The 27,286-nt window shown below is 41.3% G+C and overlaps 1 protein-coding gene across 2 annotated transcripts in view; it reads left to right on the forward strand.

The window, feature by feature from the left end:
- The window catches only part of STK4 (serine/threonine kinase 4), a 46,467-nt gene that overhangs the window by 8,017 nt on the left and 11,164 nt on the right, over positions 1-27,286 (forward strand). The window contains exons 8-11 of one of the 2 annotated variants that reach the window (XM_042049791.1): positions 325-453; positions 880-933; positions 2,704-2,890; positions 15,114-15,271. In XM_042049791.1, the coding sequence (XP_041905725.1) occupies positions 325-453; positions 880-933; positions 2,704-2,890; positions 15,114-15,271 (528 nt within the window). The remainder of the gene's footprint in view (positions 1-324; positions 454-879; positions 934-2,703; positions 2,891-15,113; positions 15,272-27,286) is intronic. The other variant, XM_042049799.1, reaches the window with a different exon arrangement.

Below are 27,286 nucleotides of genomic sequence, written 5' to 3' on the forward strand. Positions count from 1 at the left end.
TAAATGTAAGTGGTTGCTCAGAATGTTCCAGACATGGTAATGGTCTGTGTAATTGGTTCTTGACAGCTAAGCTAAGGAGAGAAGTAAGTGAAGTTGTGGGAGGGGAATGAGCCCAAAGTCTCACATCAGTAGTGCCCTTGGAGCCTGCTCTTGTTTGGAGGGTGGAAGGCCTCCTTCCTGTGCCAAACAGAAGAACTGGATCTTTATTTTAGTAATGTTTCGAGTTAAACTGTAATTTTATTTGAAGTAGGCCATAGTAACAGTGTTTTACTGTTATATCCTGCTTTGGATGCAATGCTTATTTGTTTTTAAAATATTTCTCAGCATCCATTTGTTAAAAGTGCCAAAGGAGTATCAATTCTGCGGGACCTAATTAATGAAGCAATGGACATCAAGCTGAAACGCCAAGAGGCACAACAGCGTGAACTCGATCAAGAGGATGAAGAAAATTCAGTGAGTATTTAATAGCAACAATGTGCAAAGTCCAAACTCTTGCTCCTTTCATAAGGCTTAACTGCTTTGGGTTTTGTTTTTGCAATATTTTGTCCAATTGCCAGTGGATTTGACTTAGTTCTGGAGTTTTCTATTTTATGACTGGATAACCCGATGTTTGGTCCCTGCTCAAGCTGTATTTGAGTGGGACAGATGGCATGTGTGGGGTACTGTTCACCTTATAATGTAGCTTGAGAGCTGGGGTTGAGCAGGCCTACAAAGTACTGCATGCAGAAGACTTGGTAACATTTTCCCAGTTGGATTAAATTATTTATGCAGTAGTGAGAATTTTTTCATTGTAGACTGCTCTCCTCGTTTGGAATAATAATATCATCTCTGATGTTCTGTGATACAAGTCTGTTGTGTTGTTTTACTGTTGTGCTTTAGAACATCCCTTATAGAAACTTTCTTCTACACAAGAGCAACCGTCAGAAGCCTGAGGTGAGGGCACGGGAAGTGTTCAGGGCTTGCTGTGAATTTCGGTTCGGCTCTTTGTTTCAGTGGTTACAGCATGTGAATTTGGGAAGCATGTTGAAAGCTGGTTTTTGAGCCTCTGCCTGCTTCAGCCTGAATAAATGAAATGGGCAACACAAGGCCTTGTGTGCCAGCCCTCTTCAGGGGTGACACTTGAACAGCATGGTCCATGGCATCTGTGCTGAACACATTGTGCATCTGGTTTTGCAGTCTAGGACTGGATATTTATTCAATGTGGAAGTAACTTTATTGGTCATGTTGCCATGATGTCAATTCTATGAGTACTGTCCCTACCCTGAGTTTTGTCTTTGTCATCCCTTCTTCATTTCTGACTGATCTGGGGTCACAATGCTGAGAGGTGATGTCTGTGTAGTGGAGTTGAGTCCTCTCTGTCGGTGTGTGTGTTTTCCTGAAGCTTCTCTACTCCGTGTCTGCTAGCAGAAAAGTTTCCCAAATACTTCCCAAGTGCTATGGAAACTTCTGATGTAGTCCTTTGTTAAATGATGTGTAGCTAACAAATTTATTACTTCCTCTCACCCACTCAACTCCACACAAAATTACTTTTTCTCTATTAACATCTTGTGTGATTTTCTCCTCTCTTGCTATTGGTTTTGAGGTTGGGAAGTAAATTTTACAGACACTCTTGACACAACAGGTAAAACACTTGGAGCACTAGAATGTGGAGAGGTGAATTCTCTCTTTCCATGACATTGAGATGGAGTACTACAGCTTGATGTGCAATAGCTGTGTGTTTTCCCTCTAACACAGATCAGTAAGGCCATGGTCAGACATTCTGAGAACCAAACATGAGCATCTCATCTACTGTAAACCTAGAAAGGGCTTCAGTTCATGGAGTTGCATAGCTGGTCCACATTTCCAAGAAACCAAATGGATTGTGGGAATCTTGACCCTGTTCTCCATGAAATCCTAGTCACAATACACACTTAGTGAATCACACACCACCTGATGAAACTGCCACCTTTGGCTAACGTAACTCTCTGCCAGGAAGTTGTTCTGCCATAACTGGTTTGAAGAGGTTATATTTTCCTACAGGCAGTCTCTTAAGCCTTGGCAGCAGGAATTCCAATTTCTATTATTAGTCCCTTTCAACAAATGGAAAGATAAAAAGTAATTTTCATTGAAAAAAGTTACCAAACCTTGATAATTTATTTGAATCCTTTTTAAAGGTTTGCAAATGCAGTTCATTTTTCTTCAGTGCTACTGAGGTTTATAACGAGTAAAATTGCCTAAATGTTAAAAATAGAAAAAAAGGATGAGGGGAGTTTCTTTCCATGTGCCACATACTCTCCAGACTTAGACCTGGTGGTGTCAAGTAACTGGTGACTCCTCAGTGAGCTGGACCACTGGAGACAGTGGGTTAGGGTCAGCTCTCAGAACTGCCAGTGTGAACAGAAACATTAACGACTGATTGAGTGTTCTAATCTACTCTTACGGACACTTCACCAGCTCAGAAATGAGATACAACTTGCACTGAGAAGTCTCTGCTGATTATTTATCTGTTTTATTATTTATCATGCTGGCAGAAAAGTACTCATTAGTTTTCATTACCTGTTTGGAGATGACAGGGAGAGAACAAAGTGCATAAACCAAATGTTGCTTCTGTGTGTGTCTGGAAAAATCTCTGAATTAGTGTGACTTGCCAGTGTCCTTCAATACAGACATTCTTCATGGGACTTCACCACCAGTAAAACCTGTATTTGTGGCATGTTTGAACAGGAGGAGGATGAGACGGATTCGGGTACCATGGTACGGGCGAGTGGAGATGAAACTGGCACAATCAGAGCTGTGAACACCATGAGTGATGGAGCCAACACCATGATAGAACACGATGGCACCCTGGAGTCCCAGCTGGGCACAATGGTCATCAACACAGAGGAGGAAGAGGAGGAGGGCACCATGAAAAGTAAGAAAACATCTCTGACTTCTAGAATATTAAATCTTCGTGTGGGCTATGATATGTATTCCCAACCTGCTTTGATGTTTTTGGTAGATTATTGTGTCTTTTGGTTGTAGGGAGCCAAAACTCTTAGGTCAGTGCCCTCTGGCAGCAGAGAAACCTTTCTAGGTCCAACTTTCAAGCCATGCTTTGTAGTCATGCACGTGGTCTAGCTGATGTGCACAATTTCCACGGGCTTTTGTGTTAATCAAATAAGATCTGATTCTAGCTAGTAATCTTTTTTTGTGTCAGTTCTTTTTTGCTGGTTCTGTATTTTTACACAGAATGTAGAGGGGGACTCTAACAAAGGGTTGATCACAAAATGTGTGTTGCTTTAGATGCTGATGTGGCTGTAACCTGGCATCTGAAAGCAGTAAGTCTGTTTTAGGATTGATGCATCCAATGAAGAGCCAGATTTATGAAATGACAAATATCTTGCAGGCTTCAAGCACAGCAGGACACGCAGTGGGAGGGGTTGGCATCTCTCTAGACTGGTGTGTTTCTTTAGTGTTACTGTAATCACTGAGGGCGACCGAAAGAGCTCTGTTGCTGTTTCAGACATGCAAGTTGAAATCCATTCTGCCCTAAAAGAGGAAAGCTTACTGAAGCTACAATCCTTGTCAGAGAATGTAAGATTTAGAATTATGTGACTGGTAGTCTGTGGAAGACCTTACAGCTTGAGCTGGAAAAGGGTTGAAAATGTTTCTTTGATTAAAGAAATGGCAGGGAAAGCCTTCCTGGAAAAGTATGACTTCAAGAAGAGGAATCTTTTCTGAATTATGGATTCTCATAGAAATCTGTTCCCACTGGTTTGTTAACCTCACAGTTCTGAGGCAGAGGTAGTCAGGGATGACTCAACTGGCCAGCCTGAATGTTTGTTTGCTCAAGGACTGGGGAAAGTGCTGACTGGGGGCTCAGCAGTACTCAAATATGACCATCACACGCAAGCCTTATTCTTTTGGCTTTGGCACTGCTTCCAAAGACTTCCTTGGCCATCTGATATTGAGCCTTTAGCTATTCTTCACAGGAGTTTGGCAAAATCCTTTCCTCAGGAATTTCTGTGTTGAAACCTTCTTCCCTGTCAGGGCCCTTTGAAGCTTGTGGAACGATGCTGGGTTTGAGAGTGAAATTTCAGCAGAATCCCTTTAAAGATTTTTCCAAGCTTTGGTAAACATGACTCAGGACATCAAAACCCAGAGGTGTCAGTCCGTGTAGCAGCTTGGGGCGACAAAGACGATGGTGGGGTGGAACAAGGTCGATCTAGCAAGGAGATGGATGGATGCTTAGAGTAGCTAAAATGTCATCCAAAGAAAGGGACATTTCAACAGTATTAAATAAACCTGGTGAAGCTGCAGTTTCTTTACGAGCAGACAGCACTGATAGTTTCTCATCATCAGTGTGTACTGTTCCATTTCATGGCTCACAATACAAGAGGTTTTGCTGTCTGGTGCTCCTGCACTGCCAGCACTGTGTAAGTGAAGCACCTCTTGAGTTTATCTTCCGTGTTTGACATGTGCTTATCTTCTCACTAAGACTGCATTGCTTGTAACTCAAGAGCACCTCGTGCTGCCTGTGAAGTGTTCAGAGGCTCGAGGAGATGCCTTTGATAGTATTTCTTTTGCAAGGGCACGCTCTGGTTTTGAGCAGAACGGGTTATGAGGATGCAGCGGTGCCTTTAGCACAGGGCAGTCTCCACCCTCAAGAGGGAGCTCCACAGCAAGCTCCGACACTCGACATCTCCATGACTGGAAAGGGGAGTTCTTATCTTAAACCCTCCTTCAGGCTTTTTAAAAACTCCCGTGTTCTTCAGCTGCTGCTGTGCAAGGTGTTCTCAGCTGGGGGTGTGGCAGAGGGGCTGGAGGAGGCATTTGGAGGTCCTGGCTGCAGGTGGTGGCTGACACAGGGACCACTTCCATGCCCGTGGGCTTCACACAGGGATGCCCAGTGAGCCCACTCTCTGCTGCAGGTTATGCTGCATTTTGACTGCTTGTAGCTTCATTCCAGCAAATCTGATGTTAATGAAAATAATACTTCCTTAACACCTTTTTCTCCTCCTTGCTTGGTAGTGTAGCTCTGAAATACTGGCTGCTGCATAGAGCAGTTCCCAGTTTTTTGGGGGGGATGCTAGGCAGTGCCTCTGAGCAGCTTCCCCCTCATGAGAATTGCCTGCAGCTCCGTTTTTCAGCTTGCCATTTACATATTCATAACATTCAGTTAAATGGATTTAGCCCTAAAGCTCATCAGCCTGCTGCAGAACCCTCTGGAGCAAGTGGTTTTTTGTAATCTTAAATATAAATATAATAATGCTGTTGGGGAATAACAGAGTTTGAAGGAGTTTCATTGATTCGTATTTTTAAAGACATCTATATATTTTTTTGGCAGTTTGTGTTATGACTCACAATAGAACCTATTTTTAAGTCAATAAAAAACTTCTGGGTTTTTTTTACATGGCATTACAGCTTCCCTAGGTGTCCTGGGCTTCTTAACTGCAGGTTTCTGCAGTTGTGTTCTAGCCCTTCTTTCTAATTAAAAAAAAAAAAAAATCTGTGTCTTAACTAGTTTTTTGTTTGATTGTATTTCTTTTTAATGTCAAAAGTGTTTAAAGCATCATGTTTCAATGTTTTATAGATAGGATTGTCTTAGAAATCTCTAGCATACAACTTGCAGTAGCCTTGAAAGTGCAAACAACTTCCAGTAGACTTGAAAGTGATTATTGCATAAATCAATTTGTGACTTCTTAGGCTCAGAGGAATCTTAAATTCCAGTATTTTACATTGTAGGGGAAGTTTTGTTTTGCGGTCAATTGAGCTGTAATTGTGTTTGCTTAAAATCTTTCATTTGCTTGGCTTTATTCTGGGCACTCAATATAAATAGTCAGGCAGCATTAAAAATGTCACTGTGACATTCTGTTACACATTCTGAAAGCACTCAAGTGATTGCCTGAGACCGCAGATTCTAAATTGTGCTGCGACACATTTTACTTCTAAATCGATTGCTGAAAGATTACTTATGGATTGCAGTTAAACTATTCCAGGAAAACTTTAAATGTAGCTGGAGAACTATAGATGAGCAATGATTTGTAATGACAGACATTTCCATTGTGCTCGAGAGCTGGAATAACTTTTGAGCTGTTAATATGTCTGGAAGTGTCCTTTTTTAATTTTTCTATGAGAGAATATATAGTGCTAGTAAACAGGGCAGCATTTTTTACTCTTCATGCTTTTACTCTTCCTTTTTCTGCTTTACTTGCTGTATTTGTTTAGATAGTGGAATCTTGGCATGAATTTGTCTCTTTGATTTAAAGAGTGGAACATAATTTTATAATAATGTTGCCTTCCTTGAGCACTGCAATATGATCAGATCCAAGTGAAATTGGATCTAGTTTGTCTGGTACTAGAGTCTGCCCTATTTTCTCTGTTAAAATACATCTTGCTTGTTTAAACATCAAATAATTGGTGAATTATATTGGAGAGTGCAGAACTGCCAGCAGTAGTGTGAGTTGGGCTGTCTGGTCTTTGGGTTGAGATGAATGAGGAACCTGGAGACAGGGGAGGGATTGTGGGTGTGGGTTTTTTGTTCGTGTGGCACACACTCAGTACAGTGTGTGGTGCAGGGGTAGACCAGAAGCTTTAATAGCACTGTTGTCTCTACCTTGGTCATGTAATGTGCTGGTAAAAATTCTTTAGCGTTTGTAAGTGTTTAAAATAAAAAAATTTAGGCTTTGTTCTTACACAGTTAGGGGGTTGTTGTGCTTTTACCATGCCCACACTGCTAAGCATGGTTGTGTAATTTTAAAAAAGTATTTCCCCTTTTGAGGGGGAATTGGGCTTCATTAGCAAATTAAATGAGCTAAGATGCAAACTTGGCAGTTTCCTATTTGAAAAATGATTCAGAGTAAGCTTGTCATCTTGGTGGCTGTGTGAGACATCCAGTGGGTGACACTTAAACCTAAGCCAGAGAAATGTTTCTGCCAAGGCTCGGGAAATGTTTCTTCCCCATGAATTAACCTGAGATTTTTCACGTAAAGCAATGACTGTAAAAGCTGCAGCGTGAGCAGCAGAATGAGTATGGGTGGCAGAAGGATTATGTGATTGCATTAATATTGTAATTGACTAAAGTATTACTGGGGTATAGCTGAGGTAGCCATAGATGATATCATCATCTGTCCAGAAAAGTGCAGTGGCACGTTATCCAAATTGCTCATGCAGCTACTGTGGAGAATAACTCCATGTCCTGTCAGGATTTACATCATGTGTGCGTCAAAGATACTGGCCAAAGGTGCTTGTTTTGCCTCTGGTTTTCTCCACAGACAATAATAGCTCTTTGCAGCAGCTTCCCACTACTTAGTGTTATTAATGTCCAGTGGTACAGTTCTGTGTTTAAAGCAAATTGGTCCATTTAGCCATAATTGAACCATAAAACACTCTCAGCATTATGCATTTAAATAACATGCTGCTTATACAAACTCCTACATTGATTAAATTGTTCTCGAACTGTAAGAATCATCCTGCTGCCACTCTTGGGGTGTGGAGAATACAAATCTTCACAGAGAAGTGTTCCTGTTGCTTTTTGACCTTGAATAGCAGCCTTGCTGGCAAGCTTGACATAAGCAGTGGCCAGTAAAATTTGTGTAGGAGTATGAAGCTGTGTGAACGTGCAGACAGCATTTCTGAGGGATGGGAGGAGTTGTGTGTGCTGTCATTTTGTTGTAGAGTTTTTGTTGTGTGTTTTGTTTTTCCTTTCCTTCCTTTCCTACACTGGCCCTAGTAATTGAAATAGTGGCTCTGTGCAGGCTGAAGCATGAAGAGGAGTTAAGTCCAGGATCCAAGTGGGATGCTTGTCCACCTTTGGCTGTCCTGCATATTTGACAAAGCTTCAATGCTAAGACAAAGTTAATTATCTGTTTATATTTTCAGTGATACTGAAATTGGAGAAAGGATGTGTGTGTTCAATAGAGTTACTTTTGCTAGTGTTAGCAACTTATTGTTGAGCACTCCTGTATTTGGTATGGTGGGGGATAGAAAGTAGGGGATTTTTTATTTTTTTCCTGGACAGAAACATTTTTCTTGGAGAAGATGGGAGGTGTGGCTAACAGGGTCCTGAGCACTGTACAAGAGGCAGTGTGCTTCAGGACACTCAACCAAGAGACAGAGTAGTAGTAAATCACTAAGTAAGTACATCTCTGTCCCATGCACGTTCGTGCATTTGCACATCCAGGCAAACTGGAGCCTACCTGTCTCTTCTAAGAATAAACTCACTCCCTACTGGATCAAAATAAACCCTGGAGAAAGCCTTACTCCTGAGTAGGAATAAGAAAAAGTGTAAACTCTTAAATTCCTTCATTGCAGAAGTTCAAAACCAAATTTGTTTTTACCAGCAGATTTTCAAGCTTTGGGGGAAAGAAATGTTCATTGCAGTGTTGTTTTCTGTTCTCTCTAGATAAGCAAATGAGTTTCTGGCTTATGAATAGAAAGGGAGTTGGGAAGTGCTTACTTGGTTCTGTGCCATCTGGGGAGCTTGAGCTGTTACCCACAGGTGCTGGATGTGAAGACTACATCCCTGCTGATGAGGTTGTTTCTCATTTAGATTTATCAGGAGCTGAGCCAGAGGATGCAGAATAGGAAATGTTCACTTCTTTCTCAATGCACCTTCACATCTCCCTGCCTGTCACATGCTGTGGCTGCTGGACTAAATTTGCAATTCAAGCTAATGAGGTGAAAGACATGAGGTGTCCACTGAAAATCTGTGATGGAGGAAGAAAGCTGCTCTATATTTATAATCATGTCTGAGATTTAAAGCAAAAGAGATATAAGAGGAGGTAGCCTGGTCTTAAGCACCTTCAATTACTGTGAGGATTTCCTCCCCTATTTTTGGAAGGGTTCTCACTAGAAATGTTACAGCTTTGGGTGTGTTGATGCTCTTCTCCTTAGATGTCTTTCACACCTTATTCATTAAGAGATTTAGGTTGATTCTTATGTTCATTTAGGAGTTTCTTATTAATAGCAGAACCTGTTGGGAGTGTTTTGCTTTGATTTAATTTGAGATAGGCCATAATTATGGGGAGATTTGTCCTCATAAAGAGATAAAAAGTGTTACGTGTTCTGCTTTTAATATGAGGAAATTTCAGCTCCTCTTGCCATGGGATGAACTTATTAATGATGGAGCAATTTTTGCTCTGGTTGAATAATTTGACATCTCTCTGCTCTGCTGCTTAAAATGACTCAGTCCTCTTCAGACTGTACAAATTATGCTGTCCAGCTGCTAAAGTTCATCTGTGATCTCTAAAAAATAGCCCGAAGCAAATAAAACTGCAGTTCCATTTGAAATTTAATATTAATGAAGCATTGCTTACACATGACCATCAGGCACTTTTTTGTGCATCCTAAATATGTATTTTCAGTCTTAAAGTTACATAATTGAATATAAAGCAGCAGCAGCTTACTGAGGCTAGTGAGGACTAAGGCTTTGTAGAGATTGCAGCCTCTGAATTTTTGAGAAATACACATACATGTACCAAGGATCACATTCTAGTTCAAAATCCCTAATGTAGTAATTGATTGCTTCATTGTTGTTGATTTATGTCAGGTTCATAGTAAATTAATTTGTAGCATTATCTCCTGACTGTTCCCAGCCATAACTCCAGCTCCAGTTTTTGTGGTATGGGGAGGAATCTGATCATTGTGACTTCAAGAACAGGTATTTAAGTATTAACTGTATGAACTGGCTTGAGTGAAGTGCACAAAAAATGTGTTCCTGAGGTTATCTTACTGTCCCTCTCATGGCAAGCTTTGTAACTCCAGAATATTCACCCTAGGTAGACCTTAGCAATCCCTTTCAAGAGGAAAGAATAATAAAACAAGGATTCTTCTGATGTCAAGTTTGAGTAGAGAAGAATAATTTTAGAGAAAAGCAGAAATTTTAGTTTCATTGCTCAGCAAGCCTGTTCAGATAGATAGAAGGACTTTGTAAATCTCCCTTTCTTTTTGAAAGCATCCTTTGAAGCTTGTGAGCTTCTGAAAATTTTCAATTGTGAGAGCTAATTTGACAAAATCAACGAAATGAGTCTTTTGATTTCTGGGGCTAGATGATAGCAAATGATCTGGTTTCATGGATATTCTTTGCTGCTGGGAATGAAAAGTAAATGTCTTGCTGGTTTGATTGACTGGGCTGTTTCTTCTTTATCATTCTCCTTTCTCTGCAGCATCATATGGAAATGCAAATGACTTGGAGGCTCTCCACACCTTCTTTGTCATCTTTTTCTCCATGTGAGGTGCTCTGTATGCTGCAGTCAGCCCCTAAGACTGACCTGTTCCATTTCCTCAGCTATTCAGACAGGTGACATTTTTGGAAAGGAGCAGATTGTTCAGTTTTTTCCTTGCACCTTGCCCTTGCTGTAGCCTGGCAGGGGAGAGGATCCAGTGCTGGCTTCTTGCAGAGCCCTGTCTGTACCTGTCAGTTGTCTTTTGTCTTGTCTGAGCTGTTTGTGCTTGGAGAGGGACTGTCCCAGCTTGCACACGACCCTGTGCAGTTGGGCATGGCTTTCCAGTGCTGAAGGATACCACAGAATTCAAAGTTCACAGGGGTATTTGTTGTGCCCAACTTATAGCATTCTCTACCTTTGGACCTCCTAGTTTCACCCCTTTTTCTGTCCTCAGACACAACAGTACTGATATTATTACACTTTTTAAACATGACTTTAAAACCAGGCAACACCCTTGAGTTTTCCATGGGGGGCTTCTCCTCTTCACAGGACGCAGGCTGAGCTCGGAGCAGCCCTCCCAGTGCCTGTGGCTCTGCACAGCCACTCTGAACCTGCAATTCTGCAGTCAGTTGGACCAGCCCCAGCAGAGCTGTGGTGTTCCATTTGTGTAATTAATATAGCTCCTAAAAGATGACTGTGTATCTAAATGATAGACCTTTAATGGCTCCAGGGAGCTCTCATGGCTCATCTTCATAAGCAACTCTTTAGATTCCAAAATAGATGCAACAGTGAAGCCCTTCTTGTCACCACAGGGTGACCTTCTCATAAAAGGTTCTTCTCTACCACAGTTGTGATCTCACTTTCTGTCTATGTTCATCTTTTAGCCTAACCCTATAAAATTAGGAAGTTAAATGCTTTTTGGCACAGACACGTTTGGTGCGGTGTCATCTCTCAGCAGCATCTGCTTCTGCAAATAGCAGGGATCGATTTTTGTCTTTGGCTGCCTGTTATCAAAATTTTAAAGATATAGTAGTGTGGCTCTTGTGTTGAATTAATAGCAGGTCATCTTTGGAAAGATGACACCGCTGTTAAGTGCTAAGACTGACGAAAAGAAATTCAGTTGTGCTGGGATGATAATTGATGTGGTGTAATGTCTTTCTGTCTCTGGGAGCATTTCTGTCAGTCTTGCTGCATCCACACCCCTACAGAGATCATAGCAGCAACTAAAATTTCAGCTATCTTAGATTGGCATCACAGTTACTTCTCCTTTTATATTACCCTGGGGTTTTTTCCCCATTTTCTTTGTCAGTTAGCAATCTCTGCTTTGTATCAGCTAAAAAACAAAGGAACACTAAGATGCAGTGTTATATGTTGATGAGTGGAAATGTACTTAAGTTGGTGACTAAATGTACTTAAATTGGTGACTAAATGTACTTAAATTGATGACTAAATGTACTTAAATTGATGACTAAGTGTTGCTTGTGTTTGCAAGGCCTGAGGTGACTGCAGGGTTAGAGGGGTCTGATGGTGGCTGTGAAGAGTGTGTGCCACAAAAGCACTTGGGTGGGCAGGGAGCTCTGGCACTCATCAGTCTGATACCCTGTGTGGAATTGTCCCTGGAATGGGACAACTACAATGTCAGATCTGGTTGCTCAAGGCCTTGCAAAGTCACTCCAGTCCCATTCTGTTGCACAACCATCCCTGTTGTGAAACTTTCTTCCTTGTGTTCAGCCGAGTCACCCTTTGCTGCAGTTCAGTTCCCCTCATCCTCTCACTGGGAGAGTGAGGAGGTCACACAAAAAGTTCATTGTCCTGCACTTCAGGAGAGCAGATTTTGGCCTCTTCAGGAATAAGCTTGGTAGAGTGTCATGGGATAAAGTTGTGGAGGGAAAAGGGGCCCAAAAAAGCTGGTTCATATCCAAGGCTAACTTCCTCCAAGCTCAGGAGCGATGCATCCTGACAAAGGGAAAGTCAGGCAAAAGTGCCATGAGGCCTGCATGGATGAACAAGGGACTCCTGGACAAACTCAGCCACAAAAAGGAAGCGTACAGAGGGTAGAAGCAAGGACAGGTAGCCTGGGAGAAATACAAAGAGATTGTCCGAGCCACGGGTCAGGTCAGGAAAGCTAAAACCCTGATAGAATTAAATATGGCCAGGGACATCAAGGGCAGCAAGAAAATCTTCTATAGGTACTTAATTTTCCCTGTTCTTCCTTTTATCACTGACAACACTGAGCTGTGTGGTGCAGTTGAGATGCTGGAGGGAAGGGATGCCATCCAGAGGGACCTGGGCACACTGGAGAGGTGGCACTCTGCAAATCTCTTCTGCCAAGTGCAAATACTGCAGTTCTTGGTAAAACACAAGATGTGAGGAAATGAGCATGATTATTTTAACTGACACTCAGAATGAAGCTCTGTTTTGAGTGAACAGTTTTTTAAAAAGTAAATAGAAAAGAACTGAATAAGCCAATGTCACTGGAGTGAAACATTTGCTTTTACAGTCTCCTGTGCTGCAAACAGTAATCTTCAAAACAGAATACAAACATGATGTAGATTTTCTTCTTTTTTTTCCCCCCAGGAAGGCTGAATTACTGAGACCCAGGCTGGCTGTCAGTGAGCTGTGTATAGATTAGCCTGGCTAGTTATGAATTCCTCTCTTTCTACAAAATTAGTTGGTGTTAAACATTGCCATGATTGTCCGTAACAACTTACCTCCTGCTTCAAGCAGGCTGAGCTGCAGCAGAGTACAAGGGGTGTGTTTACTTCATTCTAAATAAATGTTTTATCACTCAGCAGTAATTGAATTGTGATTGTATTTCAGTAATTATTCCCAACAGCAAATCTGTTCTCCAGTTCGCAGACGTGTTCCCTGCCTGACCTTCACGCTGCTGGTCTGAAGGTGTCTTTCTTGATCTAATTATGTATGATGAGATTTTTAGTTTTGTTTTTTTAAAAAGGGGAACTACTGCCAGGGGTATAATAATTTGTCTTTGCTCCAGTTATCATGGTGCAAAAGTATCAGCACTTCAGTTCATGCTTGAGCTTTTAGCTGGCCCTGGAGAGACAGAACAATGCAGGGCTTTTTCAAAATGCATCATGACATTTAGGGCTGTGCAGAATCACACTTCTCTTAGCATCACAACCCAAATATCCTGCCAAGATTTCTCATACTTTGTAGAAATTTGTTCTGTATTTAACATGAGTATAGACAAATAATTTCCTGGAGTATCTTGTAGCTGACCAAGGAATTCATCCACTTCTCTGAAGATCATGCAGAGTCTGCCAGTGAAGTTCTGGATCACTGGCTGGCAATTTTATATGCAAGAATAATATTCTGTGATTAAATCCTAATGAGTTTCCAGAGCAGCTAATATTTTTTCAAGAGGAAAGCTCTGCTGAGTGTCCTTAGAGAGGACTGTTTTGTGACAGCTTGCCTTCCGTACAGACTCTTGTGGGAGAGTCTCTGCATTACACAGACCCTGCCAACCCATCACAGGACATCCCCTGTGTGCGTGCTTGAAGCTCTAAACTCTTGGTTGGTTGCCTGCCTGACAGATTATATTTATTTCAAACGTATGGCATTCAGCACTGAGCTTATTTCCGCAGTCCAGACTTAGGCTGTTCTGATGCCATTTGCTGTTAACTCCAGTCCTCATCCTGCTTTCTGAAAATTATGGTTTCTGCATCACCTAAAACATATGTTCCAAGTATGAGTAACTTATTCTAGAGAACCTTGTGTTACAGAACAAAACCATTTAGTAAGTTCCAGTGCCTGCTTCCAGGATGCTTACAGGTTTTGGGGGAGCATTTCATCATCAAGAGCAGTGCAGTGGCATTAAGCTGTGAGCTGCATCTGCAGCTCTCATGGTCCTGTGCTGCAGCCCTGTTAAAGCGTGTTTGCTGTACAAGCCTGCCTCTTCGTTTGGACTGGGACTCTTCTCAAGGAATTGGCTGTGCTGTAGCTCAGGACAGGCCAGTTTAAGTGTGCAGAGCCTGGGCACCGTCTGGTGCTGGACTTGTTGCACTACTGAGGAAATCTTGCCTTGGAGATGCTGGAAGCCTTGTGCCCTTGACTTGCTGTGAAGTTAAATTTCATGTTTTCTTCCTGTGTTGGCTTTTTTTGCTGTCTGTGTTAGGAATCAGCATTTCCATCCTCTCATATTTCATGACTTCCTTCCTTATTGTGCTGTCATCACCCTGCAAATGAAGCCACCTCCCATTTCTTATTACCCCAAGTTTCTTAATTTTAGCCTAGAATTGAATGGTTAATCTATGTATCTGGCTTGTTTGAGTCTAAATCTCAGCCTTTCTTCCACTAAGAGAGTCGGTTCAGAAGAACTAATTTACAAAAAGAAAACTGGGGCAGTAAACTTGAACATCTACTGACTATTTATAAAAAGAAGAAAAAAGAAGTTTTGCAAGCTAAATAAGCTTTTCTACTCAAACAATATAGAAACTTGACCACTTCTACCCAAGGCAAATTGTGTGGTATTTGTAAGGTGTTTGTGGTCTTTGAAAGCCTCATTTCTGTGCTGTTCTGATCACAAATATAAAGGTGAGTTTCTGCTTGTAAAACAGCACTGTTTATTTTTGAAGCTTGCTTATTTTGCAGTGCATGGAACCTGGCTGGGATGAAAAATCCCAGCCTGTCTCAGCTGCAGCTGTTCAGTTCTGGCATTCAGTGCATGCAGCTGGTTACCTGGAGTGTGCTGTCAGGGATGGATTGCAGGTCTAGAGGCCGAGGCCTCCAGCATTGTAATCACTTCCGTGGTGGGCTTTAAGCTTTCCTTCTCCACTTTTCTCACTGTGCAGTCAGTTTTATGATGGAAAAGCTGCTGAAAAATAGTATTTTAGCAAGTACTTTAGCAGTACTATGTGATTTAGTGTGTGCTAAAAGAAATAAAATCACTTTTGGGCATGATGTAGGGCTGTATAACCGAAACTGTATTTTTCAAAACAACTATTGTTTTATTATTTTTAATATTTCCAGGGAGGGATGAAACGATGCAGCCAGCCAGACCATCATTCCTTGAATACTTTGAACAGAAGGAGAAGGAGAATCAAATCAATAGCTTTGGGAAGAATGTGTCTGGCCAGACAAAAAATTCATCTGATTGGAAAGTACCACAGGATGGAGACTACGAATTTGTAAGTCTATACTTTGAAATTCAATCAATGTGACAATCTTTAAGAATTTCAGTCAGCTGCCATGAGATTATTTCTTGTTTTGACAGACTAATGGAAACTTAAGGAGGTTTGCTAATGCATTTGGATGGGGCATTTTGAAAAACTCGTTTTCTTTATGTATTTCCCAGTAATCATAGCCAGTCATTATCTGTAAACGTTCCTTGTTTAAAAGCAAACAAAGGAACAAAAAAGCCTGAGGACATGAAGGTATAAAGTGTCTTGCTTTGGTTCCCCATTATGCATTTAAAAATTAAAAAAAAAAAAAAATCCAGACGGCAGTTGGAAAATGCAAATCCTCAACGTGTAGTGTTTGACAAAGAACAGTGTTGGAACCATTGAATTTCCTTGTTTTTCTCAAGCTTTGGCACTGGGTTTTGTTTTTATTATATAAACATTAAGCTTGTCTTCATTTTTCTTTTCAAATCCTTATTTCCATTCTTCCTTACTAAGGCTGACATTCTCAGAATTTTCAGGAACTTTTCAGTAGTTCAAAGAAAGAGCTATTATTCATAAATTTGATTTATTTTTCTGTGTGTGTGTGAGGATGTAAAATTTCATGTTTTATTTCAAAAAGCCAGAAGAGGCTGAACATTGTTCCCTCCTCATTTTTCTTCAGTGATCTTTCACTGCAAGCTCCTGTAGCTCTGTGTGCCCTTTCACTGCCTGTTCATGCTGCCCACGGTTCAGGTTGTCTCTCTGGCAGTAGCTGGTGATATTCACTCCACAAAGTGTGCAAAGCAAAATCCCTCTGCCATTCACAGCTCGAGGAGATGCCTCCCTTCAAGGCTGGAATAACAGCTGGAGCTTTTCATTCTCTTTCTATAGGTTGTATAGATTTACTGCTGTTATTTTGTTGTCTTTGCTCCTGCTTCTCTTATTTTCTTATTCAGGCTGCAAAGAATAGCTGAGGGGACCTCCTGCATTCCCTCCCTCGTAGCCCTTTGCGCTACGTTCTCTTTGGTCTCAAGGCATAAAGCCACTGCATAAACACGTTTTGTGCAAAAATAACCCACAGGCTGCCTGTGTCTCACAGGGCCTGGGCCCAACACACAATTCCAGTTGAGTCAGATACTTCATTTATCTCATTCACCTCATGCTGTACCTTAATTGAATGATAAACAATTGTTTTTCAACGTGTGGCATTTCCCAGGAGAGATGGGCTGCTTCGGAGTATCTTCAGAGTCTTCTGTAGTCTGCAGAGGATGGCCCAGGGGGAAATTTGCTGTAATTATTTTAGTTTCTAATTTGGTTGATAACACGTTTAGCAGTGTATTTCCTCTGAGTGGGATGCGCTCCCCTGGGCACACTGGGAGCTGTAGGTGCAGGGTACACCCAGCCAGCACAGGCAACAAAAGCAAAGGTCACTGCCTTTCCAGCAAACAGGACCCACAAATATTTTTAGAATGTGGAAAGCAACTCTTGTGACACGTGTGACCCTGTTTACTGATTTCCATTAGTACTGCAGTACTGCCATGTGCACACATTCCCAGTGTGCTGGAAGCAACAGAAGCGAGCAATAAATTGGCCTTTCGGTCACCTTTGTGAATTAATTTGTAGAAATTTTCACTTCCCAGCTCTATGTGTTTCTCTAGTTCAGTGGTGTATGAATGTACCACCCTGCCTTGCATATAAATTTTGGAACAGAGCTACTCTTCTTTTCTGTAGGATGAGAAAATTACTTGAAAGCAGCCTTAATAAATAATGTGGGTGTTTGTATAGCCCTTATCTGAGGGTTAGTAGCAAGCTCATGTTGTATAATGTACTCAAAGACTTAAAATCATGTATTTTTCCCATTTGGCTAAAAATTGATTGATTGATTGATTGATGGCTATCTATGGGTAAAAGTCAAGTTTATTAATGATTTATTAATTGAATGTGTCAACATAATAAGCACTGTGGAATGAGGAAAAAAAGGCATTCATCAGTTGTATCCAGTACATCTGTCCTAGACCTGCCTGCAGCTATAACTTCTGCATTGTCAAAGTAGGCAGGTTTGAGGAGCCTTTTTCTACAGAGGTTGCAGCATTCCAAGTAGAGATGAGATCAGTGAGATGCAGGGTAAATATTAGTTCCTCTGGGCCTTAAGAAGTGATTGAAATATTATTGCTTTCTGCTACTGCAGACTAGATAAATATGCCTTCTCTTCTCTTCTGTATTCCTCGCCCTCCTGTGTGACTAACACCTGGAGTCTCCTGTCTTCAAAAAAAGAAAAAAAAAGGCAGTATTAAATTATGAAAGATTTTTGCTCTTTTTTTCCCCATGGCAAAACCATTTGACCTTTTCTTGACTAACATTGTTCTTCTGAAGCAGGCAAATAAGACACTATTTATATCACAATGGCAATGTCACATTAGATGAGAGTTAGATTGAGTCAACCCCATCCACTGCAGAGCTGAGAACCCAGAGATCCTGTTCTGAAAGGTGATGAACTCCATTCCTCCTGAATGAGATGCTCTGGCTGTGTTCTGGTGGTGGTCAGAGATGGCATTAGTCCAGAGTATTTCCAGAAAAGTATTTCCAGCCTTGGAATTCTGAAGTAGAAGTTGTTATTAAATGATTAGTCAGTGCCTGATGCTGTTAACGTTTATCTCCTCTCACGTTTGAACAAGGATCTTTTAAGCCCTGATTGACTGCAAACAATGTTTTCAACAACATTATGATTTATTTAATGTGGGGAAAAAAATACTAATTATGGGCAAAAATTCTTGCTTTTAGGAAGAATGTAACAAACTCTAACAGGAGACTGCTGCAGGGGTAGACTGATAATGGGCAGGCTGCACTGTATGGATAATTCCTAATTGCCATAATCAGATCTCAAAATTTTTGTAGTTGAATTTAATTTTGCCTGTGAACATTAGTCACATGCTGTTGCACAGACTTAATAATGCTAGAAGATTTGTTTAGACAATGTCCTACATTTTTTCACTTTAATCTTTCAGTAGTACTGCAACATGTAAGAAAATTAGTTGTGTAGTGTTTCCTGCCCTTAGACACAACAAACCCTTTACTTATCCCTTTTTTAAAAGCCTTCTAACTGCTGTGAGCAGGTCAGTATTCTAGTATCACTTGTGGCTAAAGTAGAACCACGTGTTTTTATTCTGCTTGAAAGGCTCTCAGTGTTGCCGAACCTATGGTAGCACATATTCGTGGATCAGCCAGTCATGAATGTTTTGTATTACATCAGTAATCCTTTTATTGAAAGCCTGTTTTGTTAGCAAATTAGCAGGTGCCAGCCACTCCTGGCTTATGGGAGCTGTGACAACACTGAAACCTTTTCAATTTTATTTCATGAGTGTGGTTCCACAGGCAAAAATCAGTGGCAGTTGAGCCCTAGACAGTCTCAAGTTTTGCCATCATGATGCGACTGCTGGGTTATTTTAATACCTGTAGTGTTGAGCTTAGGTTTTGCTGTAATTCTGGGTCATAACTTTTTCATTTATCAGTGAAGTTTTGCTATCCTGTGGGCTCATTCTGAATGTCAAGTCAAGTAGGACATGAACTTTTAACAGAGATTAGGGCAAGAGTACCACAGGACGTGAAGTCTTCACAGAATTGGAGCTGTTTGCTCCAAGGCTTTTTTTCATTCCAGCATCTGTGTATCTGCCAAGCATGCTTGCCTGTGTAAGGCTGCCTGTCGAGAGCTGAATTGGTACAGACACCTTTACACTGTCTGTAGCTGCTCTCTGTGCTGCTCTGGAACAGCAGCAGGAGGGAGCTGGGCTGTTGAAGGCAGGCAGTGCCATTCCCCTGCAGGACCTCATCATTTTCTGCGCTGGTAATCTCCATCCTGCTGCCTCAGCACTGGGAAGGAAGATAACAACCAGAATCAAGGCTTATGTCTCTTTCTAAGAAGTATGCTGCTTCTTTTGGGAAAACCTTGATTTGCTTGCATCTGCAAGGTCTTGGTGAGTCAGACCTTTGCCATTCCTGAAATTATCAACAGCCTTGATATGGGTCCATCCTTCTCTCTCCTTGGGTTAATGAAGAGGAGCTGAGGATCTGTATTCACAGGTTCTCTCACTGAAGCAGAAGCACTTTGGAGCAGAGCTTCTGTCCTTAGAAAAATAAAACTGACATACACCCTTGAGAATGTCAGGCTTTGCAGAAGTGGAAGAAGTGGGCATGGCCAGTTTCTCAGATTTCTGTGGAAGGTGGCTGTTGCCGTGGCCTTTGGTCACAGTGCTACCACCCTGCAGTCTGCTGGGAGGGAACCTGTGTTTCAGCTCTGTGTTTCCATGCTGTGAGTGCCATTCCCTGCATTAGCTCAACTTTTTAGCTCCCTCTGAGCAGTGTCTCACTGGCTGCTGATGGGAATTTCTTTGGACAGGAAAGATTGCTGTGATTTCCCTGGATTCCAAAGCAGACTTCATCACTTCTCAGTGCACAGTGTCATCTGTTTCTCTACTGCTGGGGAAGGCTGTCCTGCAAGCAATAGAGCTGTGGCTTATGAAATTTTTCCAGGGCAAAATAAAGAAGGATGAGGAGGAGGTGGTAATTGCCTCTAACTGGGAGGAAGAATGCAAGAGCTCATCAGCTGCCACTTTTGTCAGGGCTACACTGGCAGAACCCCCAGGTACAAGCAACAGTTCTGGTCTCCACGATCGGCCTGTCAGGGATGGGCAGAGCAGGAGCTTCACTGAGTTGCAGGAGTTGTGGGATCACACCCAGCTCTTCCCCCACCTATAGATCTCTTTCCACTTGTTTGACCTGTTGCTTCCAAAGTGCTCAGGCCAGGGCTTGCTGTCCATGTGTGACTTCTCTGTGGAACGTGCTCCTTAAAATAGACCAGTGTTGAAACAAGACATCTTCATTTCAAAAGTGTCTGTACACCACTTACTGTGGCCTCTGTTCTGTTTGCTTACCCTGGGTCCTGCCCAGGGCTCCTTGGAACTGGAGCTGTAGGAGTTGGATGCTGGCTCACCAAGCTAGTGGGACAAAGGAGTGGACGATAGAAACCTATTTCACACTTGGAATTGCAGTTTGTTCACATAAGAGACAAAGCAATGGTCTGGCAAGTGGTTGAAGCAAAGCATCAAGAAAACACTTAAATTTTAGTTAAGTCCAGTTTCTAAGAGTATATTTGCATCTTTTGGAGATCTTAAATTACCTGCATTGCAAAAGTTGGTATCACAACTGCAGTCTTCTTCAAATAGCTGAGTAACTGTATGTCCATTTATAATTACTTGATAGGAAACTGCAATACTCTCTGTGTGTCTGTAAGCAGCTTCTAGCCAGGGCTTTCAGCAGCTACTGCTCGGGTTTTTCCTTTTTTCAAGTATAATGTAGATAAAAGCAAACCTTCCTCTTCACTGAGTGAGGGTATAATTTTTTCTTGAAGTAGTAAAGAAAAATGAAATTTTCTGTTAACTGGAGACAGTGTTTCATGATGCTGATCTCACCTGGGGTATTCTGTTTTTATTCACATGCTCATTTCTCTGCTTTTACTTAGTAGTTCAAAACGTTGCATTGGAAATGCAATTTTAAAATTAAATAAATAAGTAAACCCACTTCTGGTATCTTGACCAGCAGAAAAGGAAAATGTGTTGGTCTAATGGTGTCTTCAGCTTGTTCAGCCTGGGCAGCAGGCTGTTTGTTTGCAGTGAAAACGTGAACGTGAATCTGTTTCCTTACAGTTAGACAAATTAGGTATTGGTGTGATAGCAAGACATTGAAGTTGCTGAAAAGTGTACAGAAAGCTGAATTCTTTCAGAGCAAGGCTGTCAGAGCATTAGGATCATGGTGTATTTTTGATATGTATTTCAGTATGTATTTTGTGGGCAGACAGCAGCCTGGCAGTGTCCGCAGATCAGAGTCTGCTTGTGCATGTCAGGTGTGGTCCAGGCAGGAAGGATCCAGCCATGAGGGATCACTGTGGGCTGGGGTCCAGGCCTGGGAAGTGCAGTGAGGATGCCCTCTGGAGCACCAGGTGCTGCTCATCCTGGCACCACCCGGCCACAATCACAGCTGGAATCTCAGGTGCAGGGAATTACAGCTCCTGCTGCTCCCTGCACCCCTGTGGAACCCCTGCAGTTAACGTGGTCATCGCTCAGCACAGCACATTCCCTCTCCCAGCCCAGGCTGTGGTGAAGAATGGCTGCATACTGGAACCATCTGTTTCTTTCATTGGAAGTGATTTATAGGGAGGAACTGTTTGGAGGGCAAGTGATTTATTGCTTATCAATAACAGTAAACACACGCTGCTTTACAATGACCAGAGTCTCTAATTTATTGTATTCTGTCTGTGAAGGTGTCATTTGTCTTGTGAACAGCTCCTTGTCTGCCAGTACCTGGAACATTCAACGTCTTTGGTTCCTCTGAACATCCATTTGGATAGCAATTGTTAGCAATCTAATATTGATGCTTTATAGCTTTACTGCCTTTTGTCCTTTTAAAAGTTCAATCGATTAAAAACTTGAGAGTATTTTCTGTGCAGTTGCCAGCTTTGAAAATAATGGCAGACTGAATAATTGGCTCTTATTTTGTTGGAACTGGTCTTTGGGTCTTTGCTAGCAGTAGGAAGAAGGCATGCTGAGGATACAGGGTTAAGGCAGATGCCAGGAATACTTGCATTATATTGGGTAAGCTGCTAGTGTGTGACTTTGTATAATTTATCATTTTATAGTGTTTCCTGACTTTGCTATGATCCTCTTAGGTTTATCTTCTTTTTACTTCTGCCTTTTAAGCAGCTTGGTAAAGGTGTCAGGTGCAGGCCTCTGCACTAATCTTTCTGTTCCTCCTTTTTCCTGGCCAAATTACTCAAGTGAGTAATTTGAGTTGGTTACTCAAGTCTGTCTGCTTGGACAGGAGCAAACAAAAGCTGTATTTGAGTGTGCACATTTGTAGGTCATTTAAATGGCATTACTGAAAATTAAATAATCTTGCAACTTCTATTGAATTATTATGAAACTTAGATTACATTCTTTATTTTCTAAGAGAGCAAGTTTTTCTGATCCTTGTGCGATGAATGAAGATTGATTGTTCAAAAAATTCATTTGAATATGTATAGTTTTGTGTACAAGAAGAAAAAAGTTTGGTTAAAGAAGAGCTTTTTTCAATAACATTTTTCGAAGGCTAAACTAAACACTCTGAATCTACAGGGATTTCTCTGTCCAAATGTTTCTTCCCTTCATCTATCATGAACTCTCCTTTTTCCCCATGGTGACTGGAATAAAAATTACTTCTCAGGCACTGATTTCTTCCAATAGTCTTACTTTGAACATAAAGTGAACTTATTTGCTAGGGCATTCATCAGTTTGAGAGATAAAGCCAGATCTGGGATGGCTGATTGATATCTCTCTCTAGGCCCTATGGAACCAGGGCAGATTCCTGGTTGGGAAGCAAGAAAACTTGAGATACTTGTTTCTGCTGTGTTGAATCTAAAATAAAGATTTCTTTCTGTGGGAGAGCATTAAGGCTACAATTTTATTTTTTTAAATTTTTTTAATTTTTTTTTTTTTTTTTCGCGAGGGAGTGAAATAAACTCAAATAAAAGGACTGGTTTTTGACAACAGGAGTCCAGGAGAGACAACTATTCATTTTCAAACCTGAATTGTACCTCCATGCTATCTCCTGCTTACTGAGGAGGATCTTCACATGTATTACTTAGATGTAGTTCCACTGTGAAGTATGACTTATAAATAGAGACAGGTTTTTGTCATGTTTTATTCATTGGTTTTAAATGTCACCTGTCTTGATTCATAACACTGACATCCCTTGAATGGATTTCCTTTTTTTTTTTTTCTCTTCAGCCATCTGCCAAGACTTTTAAAAGCTCTGTTAATTGTTTATGTCTCTTTTAAGCATTACCTTTCCACCATATTTAGTGCATTCTTCCCAGCAAATACTTTTAACTTGTGACATCTTTATTAAGGACAAATGGTTCATTCTGTCACCTTGTAGTCAAAACAATCTTTTTAAAAATAAGCCCAGGAGCAGATTGCTTCTCTCTTTTATTGTTTGTTAAGTGGTCTTGAATCTTCTGTAACATTTGCATGAGGAAGACACTCTGAACCTCACTGCAAACCTCATCGGATTCGTGGCTGTGTCAAGCCACCAATGTGATTCACAGCAAGTTCTGTGTATGTAGGTTTTATAAACCTTTCCAAATTCCCTTTATAACAACAAACAACAACAACATAAAGAATATACCACATTTGGTTTTAAAATTCGTTAGCAATATTTAAAGTTGAAAAAGGTTCTTCAGAGATGTGACTCTCATATCTGCTGGGGAAGAGAATAGATTCCTGCTCTCTTCCATTTGGTAACAGGGTCATTGCTCAGCACCTGCTTTCACTTTGGTGCAAACTGACATTGATCACAAAGCACTTACTGCCACAACTTGCTGTCGAATTTTCATTTTTGCTATATTTTTGTATAGAGCAGGCCTTCTGTGACATGAGGCTTTTAGATGAAACTTGCAGTGAGTGGGAAGTAAAATGAGTTGCTGTAGTTTGTGTTGAATTGCTTAGGTCATAGCCCTTAATGGAGACTGAAATAATGTAACCTGAAATCGACTTCATATCAGAGTACTCAGACTTGTAAATTCAACATCCTGGACTGTAGATTTAATCTGCTAAGACATTGACTGAAAGTTTTGCAGATGAACTAAGTAACTACCAGAACTTCATCCTAGGTCTGTGATTACTGGGTTTGTTCCACTGCTGCTGACATGCAAAATCAGGCTGTAACATGCATTTCTGCTTTGGGAGAAAGGGGAGAGGAATTAGTAATTGAAGGTGTGATGGTGGAAAAATACTCTCTGAGCACACTGGATTCTTTAGAAGACCTGTTTGAGCCTTGTTGTGCCTTGAGATTTGTTTTCAGGGCTGGATGTGTTCTTGGCACAGCATTTCCCTTAAAGAAAGAACACTGCTGCTGAAACAAGATCTATTTGAAATGCTTCTGAAATCTTCTTCCAGCTCATCTGTCAGTACAAATGTTTGTAAAGGGTAATGTAGCTTAAAAAGACAAGCTTGTCCAGGTTCTTCTCATCTGTAGCAAAAAGGGCTCCTTTTGGAGACTTTGCTTGGAGAGTCTGCTATAGCTGCCCTGGATTGACTCTTGGGAAATGGAGTCTGGACCATCTGGAAAAGCTGGGGGATGAAGCCTCCATCAGGCCTCTGTGAACACTTTCCAGTGGGCAGGATCTCATCTGGACAAGTGCCTGAAATGAACTGTGAGAGGAGCAAAGTTATCTCAGCTCTGACTGCTGGACCTGGTGCATTTGACCTTGTGCAGCCTCTTCTTGTATTACTTTGAAACCTGCAGAAACATCGAGGTGTTGCTTATTGCCAGTGTAACTGGTGTGTGTAACTTTAGAGTATCTTAGATCAGATATTGGGGTGAAATCCTTCCCTGGGAGGGTGCTGAGGCCCTGGCACAGGGTGCCCAGAGAAGCTGTGGCTGCCACTGGATCCCTGGAAGTGTCCAAGGCCAGGTTGGGCAGGGCTTGGAGCACCCTGGGATAGTGGAAGGTTGTACTGCCCATGGCAGGGGTGGGACTGGATGATCTTTAAGGTCCCTTCCAACCCAAACCGTTTTATGATTCATAATCAAAGCTTTGACCTTCAGGAAGAGGGACAAAGAGCAGCTTTATACATATAGACTGATACAGTCTGAAAGGAATATTATTCAGAAATTAAGTGTTTAATTCCTTCTTGGTTTGTGTCCTGCCATTGTGCCAGGATCATTATAAATGGATACCCAAGGAATAGTGAACAACTGGGGAAACCTTTCATAGTGAATTGTGCAGGTTCATTTGAGATGGATTTTGTGGAGATGGTTCACTTGGGGACTGGCCCAAAAAATATTTCCCTCTTAAATACTAAACACATGCCCCTGGTTTTAAAGACAACTGCATGGACATGCAGCTATTCATTTTTTTGGAATGTTCTGGAAATCTCTGTAATTCAGTCTTTCCTCAGAAAGCGTTTAATTCTCTTTCCTGTCTTCTTTGCCTTCAAGCTGCAGCTGTTTCCTCCTTTCCCTCAGTTAAAGAGGGGAGCCAGAGGAGCATCAGACCAAAGTTTTGCAATAAGCCTCACTCACAAGACAAGGTGGGGTCTTCCTGGAAACAAACCCCTTTCAACAGCTCTCCTGGAGCTGGAAATAAAGTGGGAGACTAGGACTCAAAAATGTTTGTTGAATAAAGTTTAATGCTCTTACGTGTTAAGATAAATAGGCCCAAGTTATTTAAACCTATAATGGCTCCTTGCCATGGATGATGTAGTCTTAAGTCTTTGAAACTGAAACTGTGTTTTAAGCCTTCACTGTGCCTTGCAGATTGGAGTGTGTGAAGTCTTCAGATATGTTAATGATGCTTCTTACTCCCCATCATTAATGAAGGCTGTATTCAAGTACTGATGTAGTGTTAATTAATTGGTTACCACTTCTGTTCCATTTGTGTTTCATACTGAGCAATGTTGTATGAATGAATCACTCGGAGTTCAGGTGTTCTTACTTCTTCAGTTGTTCTGCTTTATTCAGCAAAAGTGATCCTGAATAAAGAAATTAATTGTTAATCCTTCAGCAAATAGAGCCCTTAGGAGCAAGGGAGAGGGAAGTGAAGGGTACCTGGGATTGGAAGGAAGCTCCTTTATGGATATATGTACCCTTCCTAGAAAAACTTAGTTAAACCTTTCAGATTTGTAAAAAAAATTTATTTGGTTTAAAGGAAACAGCATTTTCTTTCAGATTGCTCTTCTTAAAAAAAAGAGAAAGACGCCGTGTTGGTCAGCTCTGTACTTTATAGTTGAGTTGTGCAGCTAGCCAGATCCTCATGGCCTAATGACATGATTTATTTTAGCATGTTCAGAGGTATTTTTGTACTCTTACTTAAGAAAATTAAATCATAGTCACTTAGAGAAGGAAAAAAACCCCGCTGTTTTTATTTAATCAAACCTCTGGCAAGCAAGTGCTTTTTAAAAGCAAATGGTACTCCTTTTTGCACTTTTTTTTTTTTTTTTTTTTTACTTGCTTGTCCAGACAGGCTGACCTTTTAGCTTGGTTTATAATTCAGTTACTGAAAAATAACAACAGTGAGATAACTTGTCTTTGTGGTTATAGGATTAGTCATCCACTTTCTAAGTTTCTAAAGGATTTCAAGGTTTGGACTTCCTGAAGTTCAGTGCTGCAAAATAAACTGACACAATTTGTCATTCCCTTTGTTTAGATTAAGTGTGTACAGTACTTGGGATGATTTTGGAAGTGAATGGGGCTATTCATACTCATAATTGACACTATGGCTAAAAAAGGAAAATTAATCTTGGAGCTTAGAAGATTAAAATGAATTGCTGTTTTTAAAAAAAGCTTTGTTTTTTTAATGACCACTCAGCACTCATATCAATGAGTAGACCTTTGGATGGGTTTTCTTCCTTAATACCTCAGTACAATGCTGAAGGTAATAACAGCTTGCAGAGAGTCTATGGTTGTGCTGGCTGTGACACCAAAACGTTCCTGAGCCTTGTGAGGATTACAGTAGGGATTAGTGAAGTGCAGTTCTTGACCAAGAGCAGCCCAGGGATGCCAGCGTTGATCCAGGCTGTTGGTGTTCCCACAGTTCTGCAGTCCCTGCTCTCTGTAATTCTGTCTGGGTAGCCAGGCAGAGTGGGATGTTTGCTGTATGGGGGATTTTCTGATACCTTGCCAACAGCAAAGCTGCTCTCTGGTTCCTAAAGACTTTCGAGGAATAGGGGAAAACTTCCAAACTGTGGGGAGGGTGGGAAGGCAGAGGTGTCTCTGAGCTGGTGAGGAGCAGCTCTGGGTCCAGAGCATGTGTGTCTCCTCCAGAGCAGCCACAGGAATGGGCTACTCAAGGTGTGATTGAGAAAGGTCCTTGCTGAACCAGCAGGATCGAACACCATGGGTGTAACTACAGCGGGTAAGAGATAAGAGAGATAAGAAGGAGATAAGAGAGAGCAGAGTAGCAAAGCTGTGGCAGTTCTTGCTAGAGAAGAGCAGTGGCCTCAGCAGCTGCTG

Source organism: Corvus kubaryi, unplaced genomic scaffold (genome assembly GCF_017639235.1).
Source record: "Corvus kubaryi isolate FWS band 111438036 unplaced genomic scaffold, C.kubaryi_AGA036_p1.0 134, whole genome shotgun sequence".
NCBI lineage: Eukaryota > Metazoa > Chordata > Aves > Passeriformes > Corvidae > Corvus > Corvus kubaryi.